The sequence below is a fragment of the Canis aureus genome, chromosome 1 (genome assembly GCF_053574225.1).
Source record: "Canis aureus isolate CA01 chromosome 1, VMU_Caureus_v.1.0, whole genome shotgun sequence".
NCBI lineage: Eukaryota > Metazoa > Chordata > Mammalia > Carnivora > Canidae > Canis > Canis aureus.
This window is the reverse complement of record NC_135611.1, coordinates 18,746,996-18,764,779: the sequence shown is the minus strand read 5'-3', so window position 1 is coordinate 18,764,779 and position 17,784 is coordinate 18,746,996. Positions and strand designations below refer to the sequence as shown.

The 17,784-nt window shown below is 46.9% G+C and overlaps 1 protein-coding gene across 1 annotated transcript in view; it reads right to left on the bottom strand.

Annotated features, from left to right (window-relative positions):
• The window catches only part of FECH (ferrochelatase), a 37,332-nt gene extending 27,321 nt beyond the window's left edge, over window positions 1-10,011 (bottom strand). The window contains exons 1-2 of the mRNA XM_077891911.1: window positions 9,855-10,011; window positions 3,544-3,670 (exon numbers count right to left, since the gene is read on the bottom strand). Coding sequence (XP_077748037.1) covers window positions 3,544-3,670; window positions 9,855-9,900 — 173 coding nt within the window. The 5' untranslated portion in view covers window positions 9,901-10,011. The remainder of the gene's footprint in view (window positions 1-3,543; window positions 3,671-9,854) is intronic.
• Window positions 10,012-17,784: the final 7,773 nt, after the last annotated feature.

The window sequence follows — 17,784 nt, the reverse complement described above, 5'->3', positions numbered from 1 at the left end:
AGGTGAATGAGGAAGAAATCTGAATTCTCAGCCTAACTCTCAAAATAAAAACCAATTCCTGGGGTAAAGGGAATGTTGCATCCCGGTGAAGTGAGGGCTTCCAACGCAGACCCCATTATAAGGATGAACCAAGTTCCCTTTTCACATCATTGTCTTGGACCGGCATTTCTCTCCCTCGGCACTACTGACATTTGGGGCTGGCTGATCCTTTGCTGTGGAGGGCTGTGTGGTGCATTGCAGGGTTGCAGTAGCATCCTGGCCTCTACTTGCTAGATGGCAATAGCACACAACTCACCCTGAGTTGTGACAACCAAAAATGTCTCCGGACATTGCCAAATACATCTGGGGGATCTGAGGGGAAGCTACCCCCCTCCCTCTACTGAGAACCACGGATGGGAGTTTAATCTCCCTTTTACTAAACCAAGCAACTATATGTCCTTGTCCTACAACTTTTCCACTTCCTCTGACTAAAAGTCCTAGCAATGAATTTATAAGCTGATATTCAGTTTTCTTTTCTTGATACCTGAAAATTCCAGATTCATTATATTGCAAAATTGTAATACTCCCTTAATCTTTCTACTTAGACCACCAGTGTTCTGGGATCTTGTCTCTCACCCTCAAAATCTGTGACTCACAATAAATTAAGCGCATTTTTCCATGGACTGCTGCCAGTTAATAGATTACTGGTTAAGAAACCCCAAGCTAAGAGACTTACCTAAGCCACAGAGGGTATCAATGTGCAAACGAGATTTAGAACTGTTTTTCGTCTATGACACCTGAGCTCCAAACAAGAGTGGCTTTAAATTGGATGTTACTCTGCCCTGCAAACCCATGTTTTGTAAACCATGCTGATCTTACACATGAAAGAGATGCACACAATTTGAAAATACCTAAATACACATGCACTTAATTCAAAACTGTGTTGTGCATGATGAATGGCGCATTAGCTGTCCGAGTCTGACACCCTCTATTCGAGAATGTGAAGTGTAAAGCTTTAGCCAGTCTCTTGTCTCTCCTCCTCTCCAGACAGAGCCCACCTGAGACCAAGCTCTGAACGTCAATTTCCCTTTGTTTGAATGTAAAAGTGTAAATAGCATAACATATTTAAAATTTCTCACTTGAAATGGTTTCAACATTTTGCCATTTTTATATTCTGGGACTCTCCAAATATGAGCCTTTTCCTTTTAACTACTAATTATTCATAAACTTAAGATCATCAATTAATAAACAAACAGCTTCATTCTGTTACACTGTATAGAGTCAGCATAAAGATACATAAAGATAAAGAAACAAAATCTACCTCTTCGTGAAACCTCCAAGATGTAATCAGCCTGAGGATCTGTGCTGCTTCTAGACAAGGTTTGGCAAACTACAGCCGGTGAGTCAAATCACCCTGTTTTGGTAAATAAAGTTTTATTGGCAGCTCCACCCATTATTTCACAGATTCTCTATGGGCCACTCTCACATTATAACAGCAGAGTTAAATGGCAGCAAAGAGATTGAATGGCCCACTATGGAGCCCTTTGCAGACAAGCCTGCTGACCCCTGGTCTAGTGGAGGGTTAGTGCACCGTCTCGTCCACTCTCATCTGAGCACTAAGCAGCACAGGCCTTCATAACATCTGGGACCAGAATGATACACAGAAACATTCATCATTTCTATTATTTCAACACCAGAAATAAGTGCCGTGTAACGTGGGAATGGATAAATTATGATCCAATAAAATACTCTTAAGAGGCGCCTGGGTGGCCCAGTTGGTTAAGCATCTGTCTTCAGCTCAAGTCATGATCTCAGGGTCCTGGGATCGAGCCCCATGTCGGGCTCCCTGCTCAGTGGGGAGTCTGCTTCTCCGTTTCTCCCCAACCCTTTCTGCAATCTGTCTCAAATAAATACAATCTTTAAAAAACAAAAAGTAAGAAATTAAATACTCTTAAGCTATTAAAGTAATGGTGAACATCTATATTTACATGGTGGATATTTATTAAATTTAAAAAGAAATTATAAAAACAGTATGTGCAGGATTGTCACATTTTGGTAAACATACACTGAATAAATATCATTAGTTATAGAGACAAAAATACTAGGTGGTAAAATTCTCAATCAGTGATTTTTTTTTATTTTATTTTATTTTTTTTTTGCCTGTCTATAGTTCCTAAAATGAACTCATTTCTTTTGGGTAAATGTGATGTAAAGTTACTTAATGGAATTTATGTATTTTTTAGATTTTTATTTAATTTAATTTTAATGATTTTAATATTAAGGCTATTTATAAGGCTGCTGCTACTGGCATAAAACAGTAATGAAATAATGTTTCTCCCAGGATGCCACACTGCATCAAGTTCTTCAGGTTATACCAAATATTCACGCTAAACCCTAAGTACTTAAAGTACTTTGTACTTTGTATCATGGCTGAAGTGAGACAAAAGGCGCCAAGGAGGTATGGGGGAAATGGTGTCCATGTCAGCAGGACAGAAACAGCAACTGTGCTTTCTGTTTTCCTCACCAGATTCGATCATTTAGGAGGCCAGAGAGTTGAAAAGAGATGATCTGTGGCCCCACCCCTAAGGCTCTATCCCATCCAAAACCTCGGTTTACCCAGTATTCAATCAACGTCCCCAGGATCACACAATAAAAAATAATAAACACGAAATAAGACTATTTATTTTCATAGCTGTATCGCTTCCATGGAACTTCTGGTCTAGAAGAAAGGCCAAGGAGTTAAGAGTTCACAGCTACCTTTCTTCTTCCGCTCTGCTAGTGCTGAAGAGTGCTACTGCTGTGTACTCATCTAAATGACCGCCTTTTAGAATCTTGTGTTGCTTCTGAACCAAGGAAGACTTAAGGAGCGCCGAGGCTCCTGTTATGGAAGGGGACACCCAACAACAACGCCATGCCTGCTGACATCCACCAGCAAACAGCAGGGGCAAAGTATGAAGCAGGTTTTCATTTCTTTAACAAATCACAAATCATATTACGTCATTTCTAATTACGTTCACTGTGTTAACAGTGAAAAACAATGGGTGGAGTTTACTACATAAATTCTTGACAGATTAGTTATTCTTTATCCTATACAGGACATACATTTCATAGGTGTAATTATGTTAGGTTCTTAAGTACATTTCCAGCAAACGTACAATTTGTGTTCCATGACATATTCCAGAACTAAATTGCTACATGATCTGCAGACTGTTCTGAGCTATGCGTCCTTTAACAAAAGCCTTGTGGGATTTTCATTTGTCAATCACACCTCAATAAAGCCAGAAAAAAAAAAAAAAAAAGGTTTTTTTTTAAAAATGTTTAAATCTGTATAAACTTCCAAAAAAAATTTAAAATCTTAGGAGTGTATGAGTGTGTGTGTGTGTGTGTGTGTGTGTGAAATCTGTAGTCTTCTAGCTATTGAAAGAAAGCCAAGAATATAACACCCCATTCCTTATCTACTGGCATTCCCGGGCAGCTTTCCTCCTAAGGCAGCTTGTATCCACTCTCTCATTGTGTTTGCATCAACAATGAAGTTCTTATTAGTACCTAAAATTAGATTCATACCTCTTCCCCGGTTGAACTTGAGGTTTCAGGCTTCTGGCACGTTGGGCTGTTTCTGTGGCAGCCACCGCCGTGGCTCCAATCGACTGGCACCTCCATGGCTGGTGGGCCCTTGAGCCGCCATGCATCACTGTGACAAAATTAAAGTAGCAGCATGAAATCTAGCTGGGAAGTAATTTCTTTGGAAGAGGTCCTCAGGGTATCGGTCCTGGATTTCAAATTTAAAGAGATGCTGTAGCACAGGTGATTTTCCCAGCATTTCTCTGCATGTGGGTAAAAGCACTTAAGACTTGGGGGGGGCACCCCCTAGGGGTGGTTTCTCAGGACCCGCACCAGCCTTTTTAGAAACACACCTCACTTGGCCTTGGCAGATTTCGACAAGATCCCTCATGGGAATCACTGCACCTTTCTGGAAGTTACTGGCAGCAGCATGCTGCTCATATGAAAGGCGACAAGCCTGCAGGACAGGCTGAGAGCCACTGACTTGGGACTGGCAGTTGCATACACCTCATCTGTGTATAAGCCTTCTCCCAAAAAGCACCTGTCCTGAGAACCCCAGCACTGCCCTTGGACCCTGACGAGGGGTGAGAGCTCTACTTTAGAGGGCCCATTTGGCCCTCCTCCTGCTGCAGCTCCCCCCATGGAGTATGCAGCCAAGGATTCACAGACCCCGGAGTCCACGACCCACATTCCTGACCGGTCTCCCAGGACCCAGAACGCCAGAACTGCCTGTCCCCAGAGCCCCATACCCACTGCCAGGGTCTGCACAGGCCTCCCTCCTAGATCTAGCCTCCTGAGGTCTGACTGTGCCATCAGCACTAGCAATCCTTGACCAGAGGGGAAGCTGTTTGCAGGGGCAAGAACAGAGCCTAAACACACAGACTGGAGCGTCCACTCTGGTGTACGTGCAAGACCCTTCACTACACAGGGTGGAGCCGGCAGTGGAAAGAGAAGCAGGGAAGCCTACAAGCCAGGGGCAACCCTCCCCAGGCCGTGACGTTTCCGTAAGAACCCTGAAGTGCACCCTGCCAGGTGGTGAGGAAGGTCTAGTTGCCAGTAGTGGAGAATAAAACACATCTCACAGGTCGTCAGCTTGTTATCCCCACATATGGTACGTGGCTCTCCATGTGCATCTTGTCCTGGCCCCTCCGAGTTAGGTGTGGGCCTGGAGAACCCTCCTGAACTGGGGAGTCCGTGGCCATCCTTAGCTGCAGCATGAAGAATAGTCATCCTTAAACCACATTCAGCGAAATTAAACTGAACCTATGCAGGTATTCAAGATGGCAATGCGGGACAGTGGTGCCCGCTGGGCCCCACAAGGTACACATGCCCTCCCTTCCCCGTTCTCAAACCAGCTGCTTTGAAACCAGCTCGAGGTCAGACCCCTTCCACATATGAGTCAGAGGAGTCCTGGGGAGGAACGAGGGCTGTGGATCAGCAGATCTGACTGCATCCAGCTCTGCCACTTTCTAGTAATGTGACTGGGGCCAGGCTATACTCTGAGCTTTAGTTTCCCAGTAAAATGATGACACCTCACTATCAGGATCCATGTGATGATCACAACAGATAAGACCAGTGATGCACTCTGCACAGCACCTGCCACATAGGATTAGTGCTGGCAGTGGTTTCATTTGTAAGTGTCTAGAGCACAGGGACTACACCTGGTCCGATTCTTTTTCACCTACTCTGTCTACATGATATAGGAGAATGGTATCTCCAGGCCCCTTAGATTTCCAACTATCCATATTGTGCACATTCCCAACAGAGCCAATTACGTGAACTTGTGCTGAATAGTCCTTATTAGCTCAAAGTGGAAGTGCAAAGATTGACATAAGGAAGTTCAATTCCGCTCAAATGAAGTCTCAAACCAACTCATATCCCCTTATTTTAGACAAGTTCAATTCTGAACTGCATGGGATTTAACCAGGTTCTCAATCATGCCCAAATGTCTGCAATGCCTTATATGAATGAGATTACACTGGACTCCATGGGGCATCGGAATAGAATTCGGGCATTACATGATTTGACTGCTCGTAATAAGATTTCCTCCTGTGATTCTCAAAAAGGAAGTGGTAAAAGGGAATCGGGGTGAGTTGACTAGAGTCGTCAACTAGTACTTTAGTATTCCCTAGTCCAATCTGGGAGCTGGTAACTTTTCAAGTTGCTGAACTATTGCCATGCCCTACACTTACAAAATCCTCTGTGGTTGGACAGATTCTCAGGGTAACGCTGCTAATAATGGGTCCTCTGTGCTCAGGACTTAGGGCTCACACAACCACCTCTCAAGAACTTCTCTATACCACTCCTCTCCCCTAATGATCTGAAGTTCCCAGAGAAACAAAGAGTAGTTTCTGACCAAACGATTAGTACACATGTAGCTAAAGGAGTTTAAAGTACTTATTCAGAGGGCCAACTGAGACTCTTGAATATACTCTGCTCACAGCTTAAGAGAAATCCAAAGGCAGGGGCCTTTGGGTGGCTCAGTTGATTAAGCATCTGACTTTGGCTCAGGTGTTGATGTCAGGATCCTGGGCTTCTCACTCAGCTGGAGTCTGCTTCTCCCTCTGCCCCTCCCCCAGCTCATGCTGTCTCTCTCTCTCAAATAAATAAATAAAATCTTTAAAGAAGGAAAAAAAAAAAAAAAAGAGGGACGCCTGGGTGGCTCAGCGGTTGGGCATCTGCCTTCAGCTCAGGGTGTGATCCCGAAGTCCCAGGATTGAGTCCCACATTGGGCTCCCTGCAGGGAGCCTGCTTCTCCCTCTGCCTGTGTGTCTCTGTGTGTCTCTTATGAATAAATAAATAAAACCTTTAAAAAAAAGAGAGAGAGAGAGGAAATCCAAAGGCACACACAGCACTGTGTGGCATAGAGTGTACTTTTTCCAGAGCCAGACAGATCAAGTGGAGATCCTGGATACAACCAAACAGGCTATACATGGGCAACTCAAAGAACTACTCCAAGCCTCACTTTTCTCATCTGTAAAATGGTGACAAGGCCAACCCTAAGGGCTGTCATAAAGATTAGGAAAAATGTTTAAATCTATGTCCAGCCCCAAGAACAATGCCTGGCACACTGCATGTAGTTAAACAAGACGTAAGAATACTCAATAGCAGGGACTTGCCCACTTATGACCCAAGACCAGGTACTCTAGTCCTACCTATGAAATGAACTTCTAGCCTACCTTTGGAAGGCCTACAAACCACAAAGGCGGTAAAATGAGGAGAATGCAGAAGAGAATGTAAAGAAAGCAGAACTTTGTAACTCCTGGACAAACTCAAAAGGTAAAGCATTCAAAAGTATATCTGTAACTTAAGTGCATGGGTAACAACTGTTTCTCCAAAACCAAATTATTTAATATTTTGGATGCTTAGAAGTGGGGCAGGGAGGGTATAAGGCAAGGCACACTAGTACTTAAATACATAATAGAGCCCTTTTCTATCACATAAGAGCTGAGGCTTATTTCAAAAGTTACTTATAAAAATACTTACCATTTTCAAAATTAACAGAAATAACATCCTACAGTGTGACTATTAGTAAACGCTTGTAGAGAGGAGGCTTGAAAAAAATAATTATTTCCTGGCATGGCACGAAGATGTTCTATTGTCCTTAATTTAAAACACGGATACAAAAAAATATAAATAAAAAAATAAAACACGGATACTCTTCTTTATTATTCCAGAAAATTTTTTCTAATTATGAAAGAGATATATGCTTAGTGTAGAAGATTTGAAAAGGCAAAAAGAAAAAACAATTCATTGATCTACCAATTTTCTAATTTAATAAAATATGTAGCATACATAGTATGGGGCCCACCCCAAGGAGCTTCTTATTGATTCTGTAATATGCTAAAAATATAGTGTAAAACTTTGCACTTTTACTCTCAGAATTCATTTCCAAACTACTACTCAATTTTTCTTAACCCAGATGTTAATTCCTTCTTCCCAACAAGATGATTAGAGTATTATAACCACATCTTAAAATCAGAGTCCATAATTCAACTGGACTTCAGATCCACTTTTGCTATGGTTTCTGAATCCTTCCGCTTACTTATTTATAACCTGGACAACAAATCTTTTAAAGTTTCTCAAATTGTTCTATGACCTCAAATATAGAACCTGTCAGACTTTGCCACAGAAAGAAAAGGCCAAAGAAAGAAAACACTAATTCAATTCATCTTTCAGCCCCATTATTGGCACGGCACTTTGTCTTCTTAGAAGATAATGCCTCTCGCTTCCAAATCCCTTAGTAATCTGACCCGCGATATAAACTGGGTCCTGGGACGCCTGGGTGGCTCAGTGGTTGAGCATCTGCCTTTGGCTCAGGGTGTGATCCCGGAGTCCTGGGATCGAGTCCCACATCAGGCTTCCTGCATGGAGCCTGCTTCTCCCTCTGCCTGTGTCTCTGCCTCTCTCTCTGTCTCTTGTGAATAAATAAATAAATAAACTTAAAAAAAATAAAAAATAAAAATAAATCTTTAAAAAAAATAAACTGGGTCCTTATTATTTTCCTCACAAAGGCACCTTGGTAATAAATATAATAATAATAAATACAATAAAACCATAGGCACCTGCAATAAGACATGGAAATTCAAAGTGGATTCTCTCAGTAGGTGCCAGAATAATGAATTAGGGAACTTCTTGGAAAAATAAGTCAAGGGATGCCTGGGTGGCTCAGTGGTAGAGCATCTGCCTTTGGGTTATGTTGTGATCCCAGGGTCCTGGGATCGAGTCCTACATCGGGCTCCCTGCATGGAGCCTGCTTCTCCCTCTGCTTGTGTCTCTGCCCCTCTCTCTGGGTCTCTCATGAATACATAAAATCTTAAAAAAAAAAAAAAAAAAGGCCAAATCTGTGTCCCGTCACCATTCAGATGCATTAATTAAGCATCTAGGTATGCCCCAGCCTTCCACATAATAAAAATAAACACTTAGAGGGTCTCAATATTTCTCCTGGATGACAGGCACTGTGCTTTACCTGTATCCAGCTAACCTTCATGGCAAGCCTGTGAAGTATTAACCTTTCTCCTTTTACCTTTACCAAAGCTCAAAGCAGGTGAGTGCCCTGTTCAAGGGATCACAGTTAAAAATGCTGCAGAGCTAGTGTCCCAACCAGGTATTTCTTTTTTTTTTTTTTTTTTTTTTAAGATTTCAATTATTTATTTGACAGAGAGAGAGAGAGAGCATAAGCAGGGGGAGCGGCAGGCAGAGGCAGAGGGAGAAGCAGATTCCCCCCAATGGGGGGCTCGACCCCAGAGCCCTGGGATAACGACCCCAGCCAGGGCAGACGCTCAACTAACTGAGCCACCCCGGCCGCCCTCAACCAGGTTATTTCTCCCGCAAACTCTCCTGGGCTCATCCTGCACACACCCTACACTCAAGATGTGCACCAGACACGGGTTGGGTGGGGCAGGTGGGTGGCTCAGGTCCTGATCTCAGGGCGGGATCGCGCTGGGTGGGGGAGGGCGGGGGGCTCCCTAGCCCAGCAGGGAGGCGGCTTCTCCCTTTCTCTGCTCTCTCTCTCTCTCTCTCTCTGTCTCTCTCTCTCTGTCTCTCTCTCTGTCTCAGATAAAGAAAAGAGGGCAGCGCGGGTGGCTCAGCGGTTTGGCGCCGCCTTCAGCCCCGGGTGTGATGCTGGGGACCCGGGGTCGAGTCCCGCGTCGGGCTCCCCGCGTGGAGCCTGCGTCTCCCTCTGCCTGGGTCTCTGCCCCTCTCTGTGTCTATATGAATAAATAAGTAAGATCTTTTGAATAAAGCAAGCAAGCAGGCCTGTTGGGTATCCAGTGCATCAATCAATGAAACAAACCAGCCTGTCGGTGGCCGGGGAGTCTGCCTTCTTCTCGAGAATCCCTAAGACAGCCGCGCACTCCGCCGGGCGGCGGCAGGGGAGGGCCGAGGCCCGAGGTGGGCGGGGCCTGGGCGCCGGGGCTGCGGACCTCGGCGGCGGTGCTGACACCCCTGCGGACACCCCGGAGGACACCCCTGCGGACACCCCGCCCTCCAGCCACGCTCCCGGCGGCGCCGGACCCCCGCGGGCTCTGCCGGGAAGACTGCGGCGCTGAGGAACTCGGGCACGGCCCAGGCCCCCGCCGCCCCGCCGCCCCGCGCCCCAGCGCCCCAGCGCCCCGGGACCCGCGCGGCCCCTCTCCCGCCCCTGCCCCGCCGCGCGGAGGCGCTCCCGGAAGCCCCAGGCCGCGGCGGGGCGGGGGCCGGGGGGGACCGCGGGGGGCGGGGGGGGCCGCGGGGCGGCGGGGGCACGGGCTGCCCGCTGCGCCACCTCGTCCCGGGATCCCCGCGGGCGCGGCCGCCGCCGCCTCACTTACGCCGCTCGCGGAGCCAGGCGCCCGCAGCTCGCAGGCCCGCAGCCATGTTGGTGCCGCCTGACTGCACTCCCGGGGCGGCCTCGGCCCGGGGCTCCTCCCGCCGCCGCGCGACCGGGGTCGGCCGCCAACGCCGCGAGCTGCTGGCACCGCCACCCGCCGCCGCCGCCGGGCCTCGCGTCGCCGCCCCCGGAGCCCGCGCCGCGCGCCTGCTCATTCGCCGGCCGCGGGGGCGGAGCCGGGGGGCGGGGGCGGGGCCTGGGCGGGGGGCGGGGCCTGGGCGGGGGGCGGGGCCTGGGCGGGGGCGGGGCCTTGGCCTCGGGGACGGAGCCCTAGGCTCGGGGGCGGGGCCTTAGCCTCGGGGGCGGGGCCTTGACCTCGGGGGCGGGGCCTTGGCCTCGGGGGCGGAGCTCTGGCCTCGGGGGCGGGGCCAGAGAAAGACACGCCCCGCAGGAGCGCGCCCCGAGGGGGAGGGGCCCGCGCACCGCGCACCGCACTACTGCGGCGCCCCAGCTCCCTGCAGTTCCCGGCACCGGAGCCCCCCACCCCCCGCCCCCGATCTCCCTGAACCAAGGCCGCGGCTGCATCTCCCAACCTAACCAAGGCAGGCACCGCAGCCACCACTCCGCAAAGGACTTGCCGGACATTTTTTCCCCACTCTTACTGAGCTTACGAGGATGCTTTTGCCTCAATTCTCCCGTTTGCTTTTGCGTCGTTACAAACTGCCAGGGGGATCCCTGGGTGGCGCAGCGGTTTAGCGCCTGCCTTTGGCACAAGGTGTGATCCTGGAGTCTCGGGATTGAGTCCCACGTGGGGCTCCCGGCATGGAGCCTGCTTCTCCCTCCTCCTGTGTCTCTGCCTCTCTCTATGTCTATCATTCATAAAATAAATAAATCTTTAAAAAAAAAAAACTGTGCCGACCCAGTTTTGTATGCTCGGCTTTCCGAATAGGAAAAGGAACTGTTTTATAGGAGGCAGTCACGAATGACACATTCTTCTTCTTCTTCTTTTTTTTTTTTCATATTCTTCAATTGCTCTGTAAACCTCTCTCTATGGCACAGTTTGACAAGGTGGGACCAGGAAGCAAACATTACATTGCTAAGATGAGAAGAAGGAAACTTAAGGGAAACTGGCAAATGCGTTTCTAGGAGGGATGGCGTGGTGAATTTTGCAGGTATATCTGCGCCCCGTTGCAAGGTAGCCCTCTGGCCCCAATCCCGGAGGGCAATGGGCACCTCATTTCTAGCCATCCCTGCATTCCCACACCTCCACCTGCCCACCCTGCCCCTTGCTCTGTGCATCTTGGAGTACAAGACCAACCTTGGAACAGGAAGGTCTCAGGCATTATTCATCCATTGAGCAACCATTGACCACCTACTGTGTGCCCTGGAAAGACAGTAGTGGACAAAGCAGGCAAGGGGGCCTACATGGGGGGTAGACAAAATAATCAGAATATGTATTATTTTGGATGATGATGAGCATTAGAAAGAAGGAAGCAACATGAGGGAGATGGGAGAAGGGACGGACGCCAGTGCCATTTGAAACTGATGGGTCAGAGATCTCACTGACATCTGGACAAAGGCCTGATGGAAGGAAGGGGACAAGCTTTGAGGAATATTGGAATCTAGATTGAGTTAAAAATCACTTATCTGTAGCATAAAATTTATGTTTCTGATTGAATTAGTTTATTATTGAAGTTGGTCCAGCTTATGGTTATAAGCTAAATGTAAAATGTCATATTAAATAGATTATCTTTCATATTACCTACATGATCTCCAGATCCAAGCAGGAGACATTCCCTGAGAAATGAACAGTAAAACTTGCTCCAAGTACCAACTGCTTTCCTATATATTTTAACTCTCTTCTCTCGTGATGAAAATTACATGCACTTAATTTTCCCTTTAGAGGTGATCTTTATAATCTACTTCTCTACCCAAAGCTTAAATCCATTTCTTTTAAGCAAGCTGCACAAAAAAACAAACAAGAAAAAACCAAAAAACAAAAAACACCTCCACATTTTGAACTGCTGTGCTGGACAAAGTGTAGACAGATCTAGGTAAGGCTGAGGGTGTTAGATATCTGATATGCATGGGCTCTTCTCAGCTACTCTGGAAGGCTCTGGATAAGTCACCCTTCCATCCCCAGGGCTGTGCCCTTTCTGCTAGATGGAGATAACAGGGTTCTTCTTGCCCCTCCTAGAGAAATGCTGATGATTAGTGGCAATGCACCAAGGTGCCAAAATCTCACATAATCAACAGCTGGGACAGGTATCTGACCAGAGAGGAACTAGCAACACATGCTTTATTAAATATGTCAACTTAAGAACATTTTAAAGAATTAATTAGCACTGTTTCAAATACTGTATTTACATCTTTTATTTTCATTTTTACTAACTTGAAAAAAACTCATTCAAAATATCTCATATATAAAACCCCCTGATCCACATATTAAGACTCAAGGTCCAAAAATTAAAATGTAAATAAATAAATAAATAAATATTTATGGGTCATAGATGGAAACAAATTCATTATTTTTCCAGAACATCGTAAAAAAAAAAAAAAACCAGAACATCATAAAAATTATTTTTCCTTTTTTTTACAGATTTTATTTATTTATTCATGAGAGACACAGAGAGAGAGGCAGAGACACAGGCAGAGGGAGAATCAGGCTCCATGCAGGGAGCCCGATGTAGGACTTGATCCCAGGACCCGGGGATCATGCCCTGAGCCAAAGGCAGACGCTCAACAGCTGAGCCACCCAGGTGTCTCATAAAAATTATTTCTAATCTATGGCTTATTTCTTACAAACATCAAATATAATAGCTTTCCAAAAAGTAAATGCTTATGTTTTTATGAAATGAAAGCAGATAAAATGTATTTTATAAAGGTCCTTTTAAAAACTAGAAAACACAGCTCTGGGCATCCCAGGTAGCTCAGTGGTTTAGTGCCACCTTCAGCCTAGGGCGTGATCCTGGGGTCCAGGGATCCAGTCCCACATCGGGGTCCCTGCATGGAGCCTGCTTCTCCCTCTGTCTGTGTCTCAATCTCTCTCTCTGAATCATAAATAAATAAAATCTTTAAAAAGAAAGAAAACCCACAGCTCTTAACCCAGAAATGGTGAATTATAAATATTTATGTATTTATTTCAGAGACAGAGAGAGAGAAAGCACATGCACGTGCATGCATGTGAGCAGAGTGGGGGGTGAGCTTAGAGAGAGGGAGAGAGAATCTCAAGCAGACTCTAAGCTGAGCATGGAGCCTGATGTGGGGCTCGATCTCACAGCCCAGAGGTCAGGACCTGAGCCAAAGCCAAGAGGTGGACGCTTAAGTGACTATGTCACCTGGAAGTTATGAATTCTAAATGTGGGTTTACTAAGAAAACCAGAAAAGTCCTTAAAGGGCTAAAGAAATGTATAAAATTATATGAGATTTATATGTGTGCATATGCATATGTGTATATATAAATGCCTATTTTCTGGCTTACACGTTTGTAACAAAGGTATAGACCACTTCCATTAGCAAGCAGAAGGCCAAAGGCAGAGTCTCTGGGCCACCTCGATAAGCCGCACCCCCACCAGCCGGAGAGGGTTTGTCCAAGCCCGGTGACTTAATTAGTGAAGAAAGCACTCGCCTGTCACAGACAACACTGTGAGTTCAGCCTTTGGTCCTAAAGCAAATGAACTTGTTGGTTTCAGCTCGATGCTTCGGGGAAGGGCAGGGGGATCACCTAATTCATTATTTGTCATGATTGGCACCTCTGAGCTGCACACACTAAATTTAGATTACTCAATTCTGTCTCCTAATCAGAGAAACAACAGGGCAAGGAGGAGTGCTGTGCAGTACAAGGGAAACAGTGGCTGTGTGAGGCAGACAAATGGTGAGCTATAATGATCACTCAGAGAAATCGGATCGATTGTCCCCACAATCGTTTTACAGCAAAGAGGCCACCAAATCCAGGCCAAATCCAGGCCACCAAATCCAGGTGTGCATTTTGACTTCCACGCTTCACCACGCAGAGTTGAGGCCCACGAGTGATGATGGGGTTATTAGCCCATCTACACATAGTTCCTGAGTCCACGATAAGCAGAGCGTTGTATCCGGCAACAGGAAGGCTAGGAAAGCAAAGAGTAAATTGTACTCTCAAGGAGCTCATGCATTTATGAAACAGGTAGGCATGGGGAGCTTGCCTCGTCTCCACTTCCAGGGAACTTACGTTTTTGAAGGCAAAGAAGACGACAATAAAGCAGAGGTATGCAATATAATGTCGGGTAGGACTAGGGACCATGAGGAAAAATAAAAGAGCCAAAGGAGTGGTGAGAGGCAGGACCTGCTGGTTTCGGTCGTGCAATCAGACATGGCCTCTGTGCACAGGTGGCATCTGAGCCAGCAATCCTGGGTGTTCCTTGGTTCGAAGCTGCATCGCTGATCTCTGCATCCGTCATCACATGACTTTGTGTATCAAAGGGGAAAGGGGAACCACTTTCCCCTTTTCAAGGACACCAGTCATGTGGGACTAAGGTCCTACCTTATTGACCTCAACTTAATTACATCCTCAGAGACCCTATTTCCAAATAAGGCCACATTTGCAAGGAGCAGAGGTGAAGATTTCAACATATCTTTTTAGGGGCACGATTCCCAACAAGACCTTTGAGGAACAGTAAGGAGACCCATGGGTCTTGAGCAGAGTGTGTGAGGCGAGTAGCAAGAAACTTGGGCCAACTGATGCAGGACTTTGTAGGTGATGAAAGATTGTTCTATGGGGTGATCTCCCTCTAGCAGAGTGATCCAGGCTTACGCTTCAGAGGTTCACTGTGTCGTGAGGAAAAGAAACCGCAGCTCCTGAGCCAGTGTTAAGACACTGCATGACCAAATGTGTTCATTTTCTCCTATGGGTTCGTTCATTTTCTCCTGTGGGTATTTTTTTTTTTTTTAAGTTCATACTGGGCAAAGAGTGTTTTTTTTCCAGAGTTCTCTGCTCCCTGGGTGGTAGAAGGATCCCTAAGAGCCTTTCTGGTTGGCCTCTGCCCGGATCCAGGGATCCCACCGGTCGGTCATATATGGGGTTGGTGTTCTTTTATCAGCTTGGTTGTCCTTCCTTGCAGGTGTGTAAGAACCAGAGGAGTTGACTCTTTCCAGGAAGCTTTCATGCCCTATGCAGAGCCCTGGACAGAGGGCAGGCTTCCTGGACCTTCCTTGGCCAATTTTCTAGGTCTCATATCACAGAGGAGCCAGCCCTCTGAGGCCCCACTTCATGCAAGCAGGGGTCTGGCCCTTTCTCTGCCTTTTTGTTCAGGGATAGGCATTCTAGGAGCTGGGTACAGGATGCATTCACTTTGTGGAAATTCATGGAATTGCATGCTTAAGATGTATGCCCTTTCCTGTATGAGTGTTAAAATTTTAATGCAACTTTTTAAAAAGTGCCTTCCCTGGGGCACCTGGGTGGCTCAGTCGGTTAAGCATCTGCCTTCTGCTCAGGTCATAATCACAGATTTCTGAGATAGAGCCCCGAGTTGGGCTCTCTGCTCAGCAAGGGGTCTGCTCCTCCCTAACCCCCTTCCCAGCTCATGCTCTCACTAGCTTTCTCTCTCTCAAATAAGTAAAAATCTTAAAAAAAATTAAAAAAAAAAAAAGTGTATTCCCTGCATCATCTGGGCTCAATTCTCACTGTGACCCTCAACCCTGACCTAACCGCCCTGGCTTTGAGAACCTCGGACCTCCCTGCCCTCCAATTCTGATGCCCCCTGTGCACCAGTGGCTGGCTGGAGGCGAGGGTACTGGGAGGCCACACAGGGCTCTGGGCCCAACGCATCAGGTGCAGGGCAAAGCAGGTGCACATCTCCCACCCACACACGCGGCAGGTAACTAAACACTACCCGCCAACTGAGGAAAGCCTCTAACAGGTGAAACACAGACCCAGTCACGTAGAAGACAACGTGAAGGAATCAGGGAAGACGCAGGAAGAAAAGCTGGATAAGAGATCATAAAGATGGAACTTTCTGAGCCCAAAATAAAAATTAAAAAAAAAAAAATTTCCCCTTCATCTGCTAAGAGATGAAAAAGTGAAGGATTGGGGGAAAAGTTGAGGAAAACTCCCAAAAACTAGCAAGAAAAAAACAGGGGTCAGGGCACCTGCGTGGCTCAGTGGTTGAGCGTCTGCCTTTGGCTCAGGTCCTGATCTCGAGGTCCTGGGATTGAGTCCTGCATGGGGTTTCCCGCAGGGAGCCTGCTCCCCACCCCACCCCCGCCTCTGTCTCTCTGTGTGTCTCTCATGAATAAATAAATTTTTTTTTAAGGAAAGAAACCAAATCATTTAATTCACCAACGATGACCAAATTGTACAGTAATTGATTGTAATTGTACAGTATTTGCACATCGTGACATTGTTTTTTTCCCTAGATGGGGTGAATGAAATATACTGATTCTAAGTTTAAAGTAGTTCAAGATTTAGAGTTGAGGGATCCCTGGGTGGCGCAGCGGTTTGGTGCCTGCCTTTGGCCCAGGGCGCGATCCTGGAGACCCGGGATCGAATCCCACGTCAGGCTCCCGGTGCATGGAGCCTGCTTCTCCCTCTGCCTATGTCTCTGCCTCTCTCTCTTCTCTCTCTGTGACTATCATAAATAAAAAAATTTAAAAAAAATTTAAAAAAAAGATTTAGAGTTGAAAACTTTATTCCACCACTTACTAACTGTGCAGCTTTGGGCACCTTTCTTGGGGGTGAGGGGCGGGGGGGGGGGTGGAGCAGAGGGAGACTCTCAGACACCAAGCCCAATGTAGACTCGATCTCAAGACTCTGAGATCGTGACCTGAGTCAAAATCAAGAGCCAGATAGTTAACCAACCGAGCTACCCAGGAGCCCCATTTGGGCCTGCTTCTTGACCTTTCTCAGCCATTATGTCAAGGTCAACAGGGCCAACAGAGATCATCCCAGGTTATCATGAGGATTAAAGCACAGGATAGGGCATGGCCTGACACAAAGCACTCCTGCATTAGTGGCAGCTGTTGTAACTTTGAGAACTTCTCAATATGCCTTGAGAGCTAAATGGAAGGAAACACATGGGGTTTTTGTAGCCCTTGGTCGATATTGAACAGGTTTCACCTTGCCCAAAGTTTCCCGTTTCAACGACAGTGATTAATGGGAAATAAATGAGGACCTGCAGTGATAATAAGAGAGGTTTAAGGTTGAGTTTATTTATTTTTTTTAAAGATTTTATTTATTTACTCATTCAGAGAGAGCGAGAGAGAGGCAGAGACACAGGCAGAGGGAGAAGCAGGCTCCATGCAGGAAGCCCGACGTGGGACTCGATCCCGGGTCTCCAGGATCACACCCCAGGCCGCAGGCGGCACCAAACCACTGCGCCATCAGGGCTGCCCTTAAGGTTGAGTTTAGAAGTAGCAGGGAGCTACTCAGTGATGGTCAACCTAGCTCTGCAAAAGCCTCCTGTGGGGAGCTTCTAAAAAAACATCATGAGCCCGTCCCTGAAAAGTGGATTCAAATTGGCCCGGGAAAAGACCCAGACAGTAGTATTTTAAGGTCCGCAAGTGATTCCAATGTGTTGGAAGGTTGCTTCTGATACAGTTGAACTGCTCTATACACTAAAGAAGAAATTATTAGGAAATGCTAGAGACAAGCAGGTGCGGGGAGGCGAGGGAGCAGGGGAGGCGGCAGTGCTGAGTACAAGGTGAAAGCCTGGGTGGCTGAAAGTGGTGGCAGGACCCTTAGGAAGAGGGAGTTAATACCCAAGTCATTCAATTTGCTGAAGTATTAGCCTCCCATGTGTCTCCAAAACGTCCAGCAGATCGGCTATATGAGTAGCAAAGGTAAAGGGAATTTTGGCGTGAGAATCAATTTTAAAGAGCCACATCAGGAAAGAGCTGTGGGGCAGCCCTGGTGGTGCAGCGGTTTAGTGCCGCCTGCAGCCCAGGGCGTGATCCTG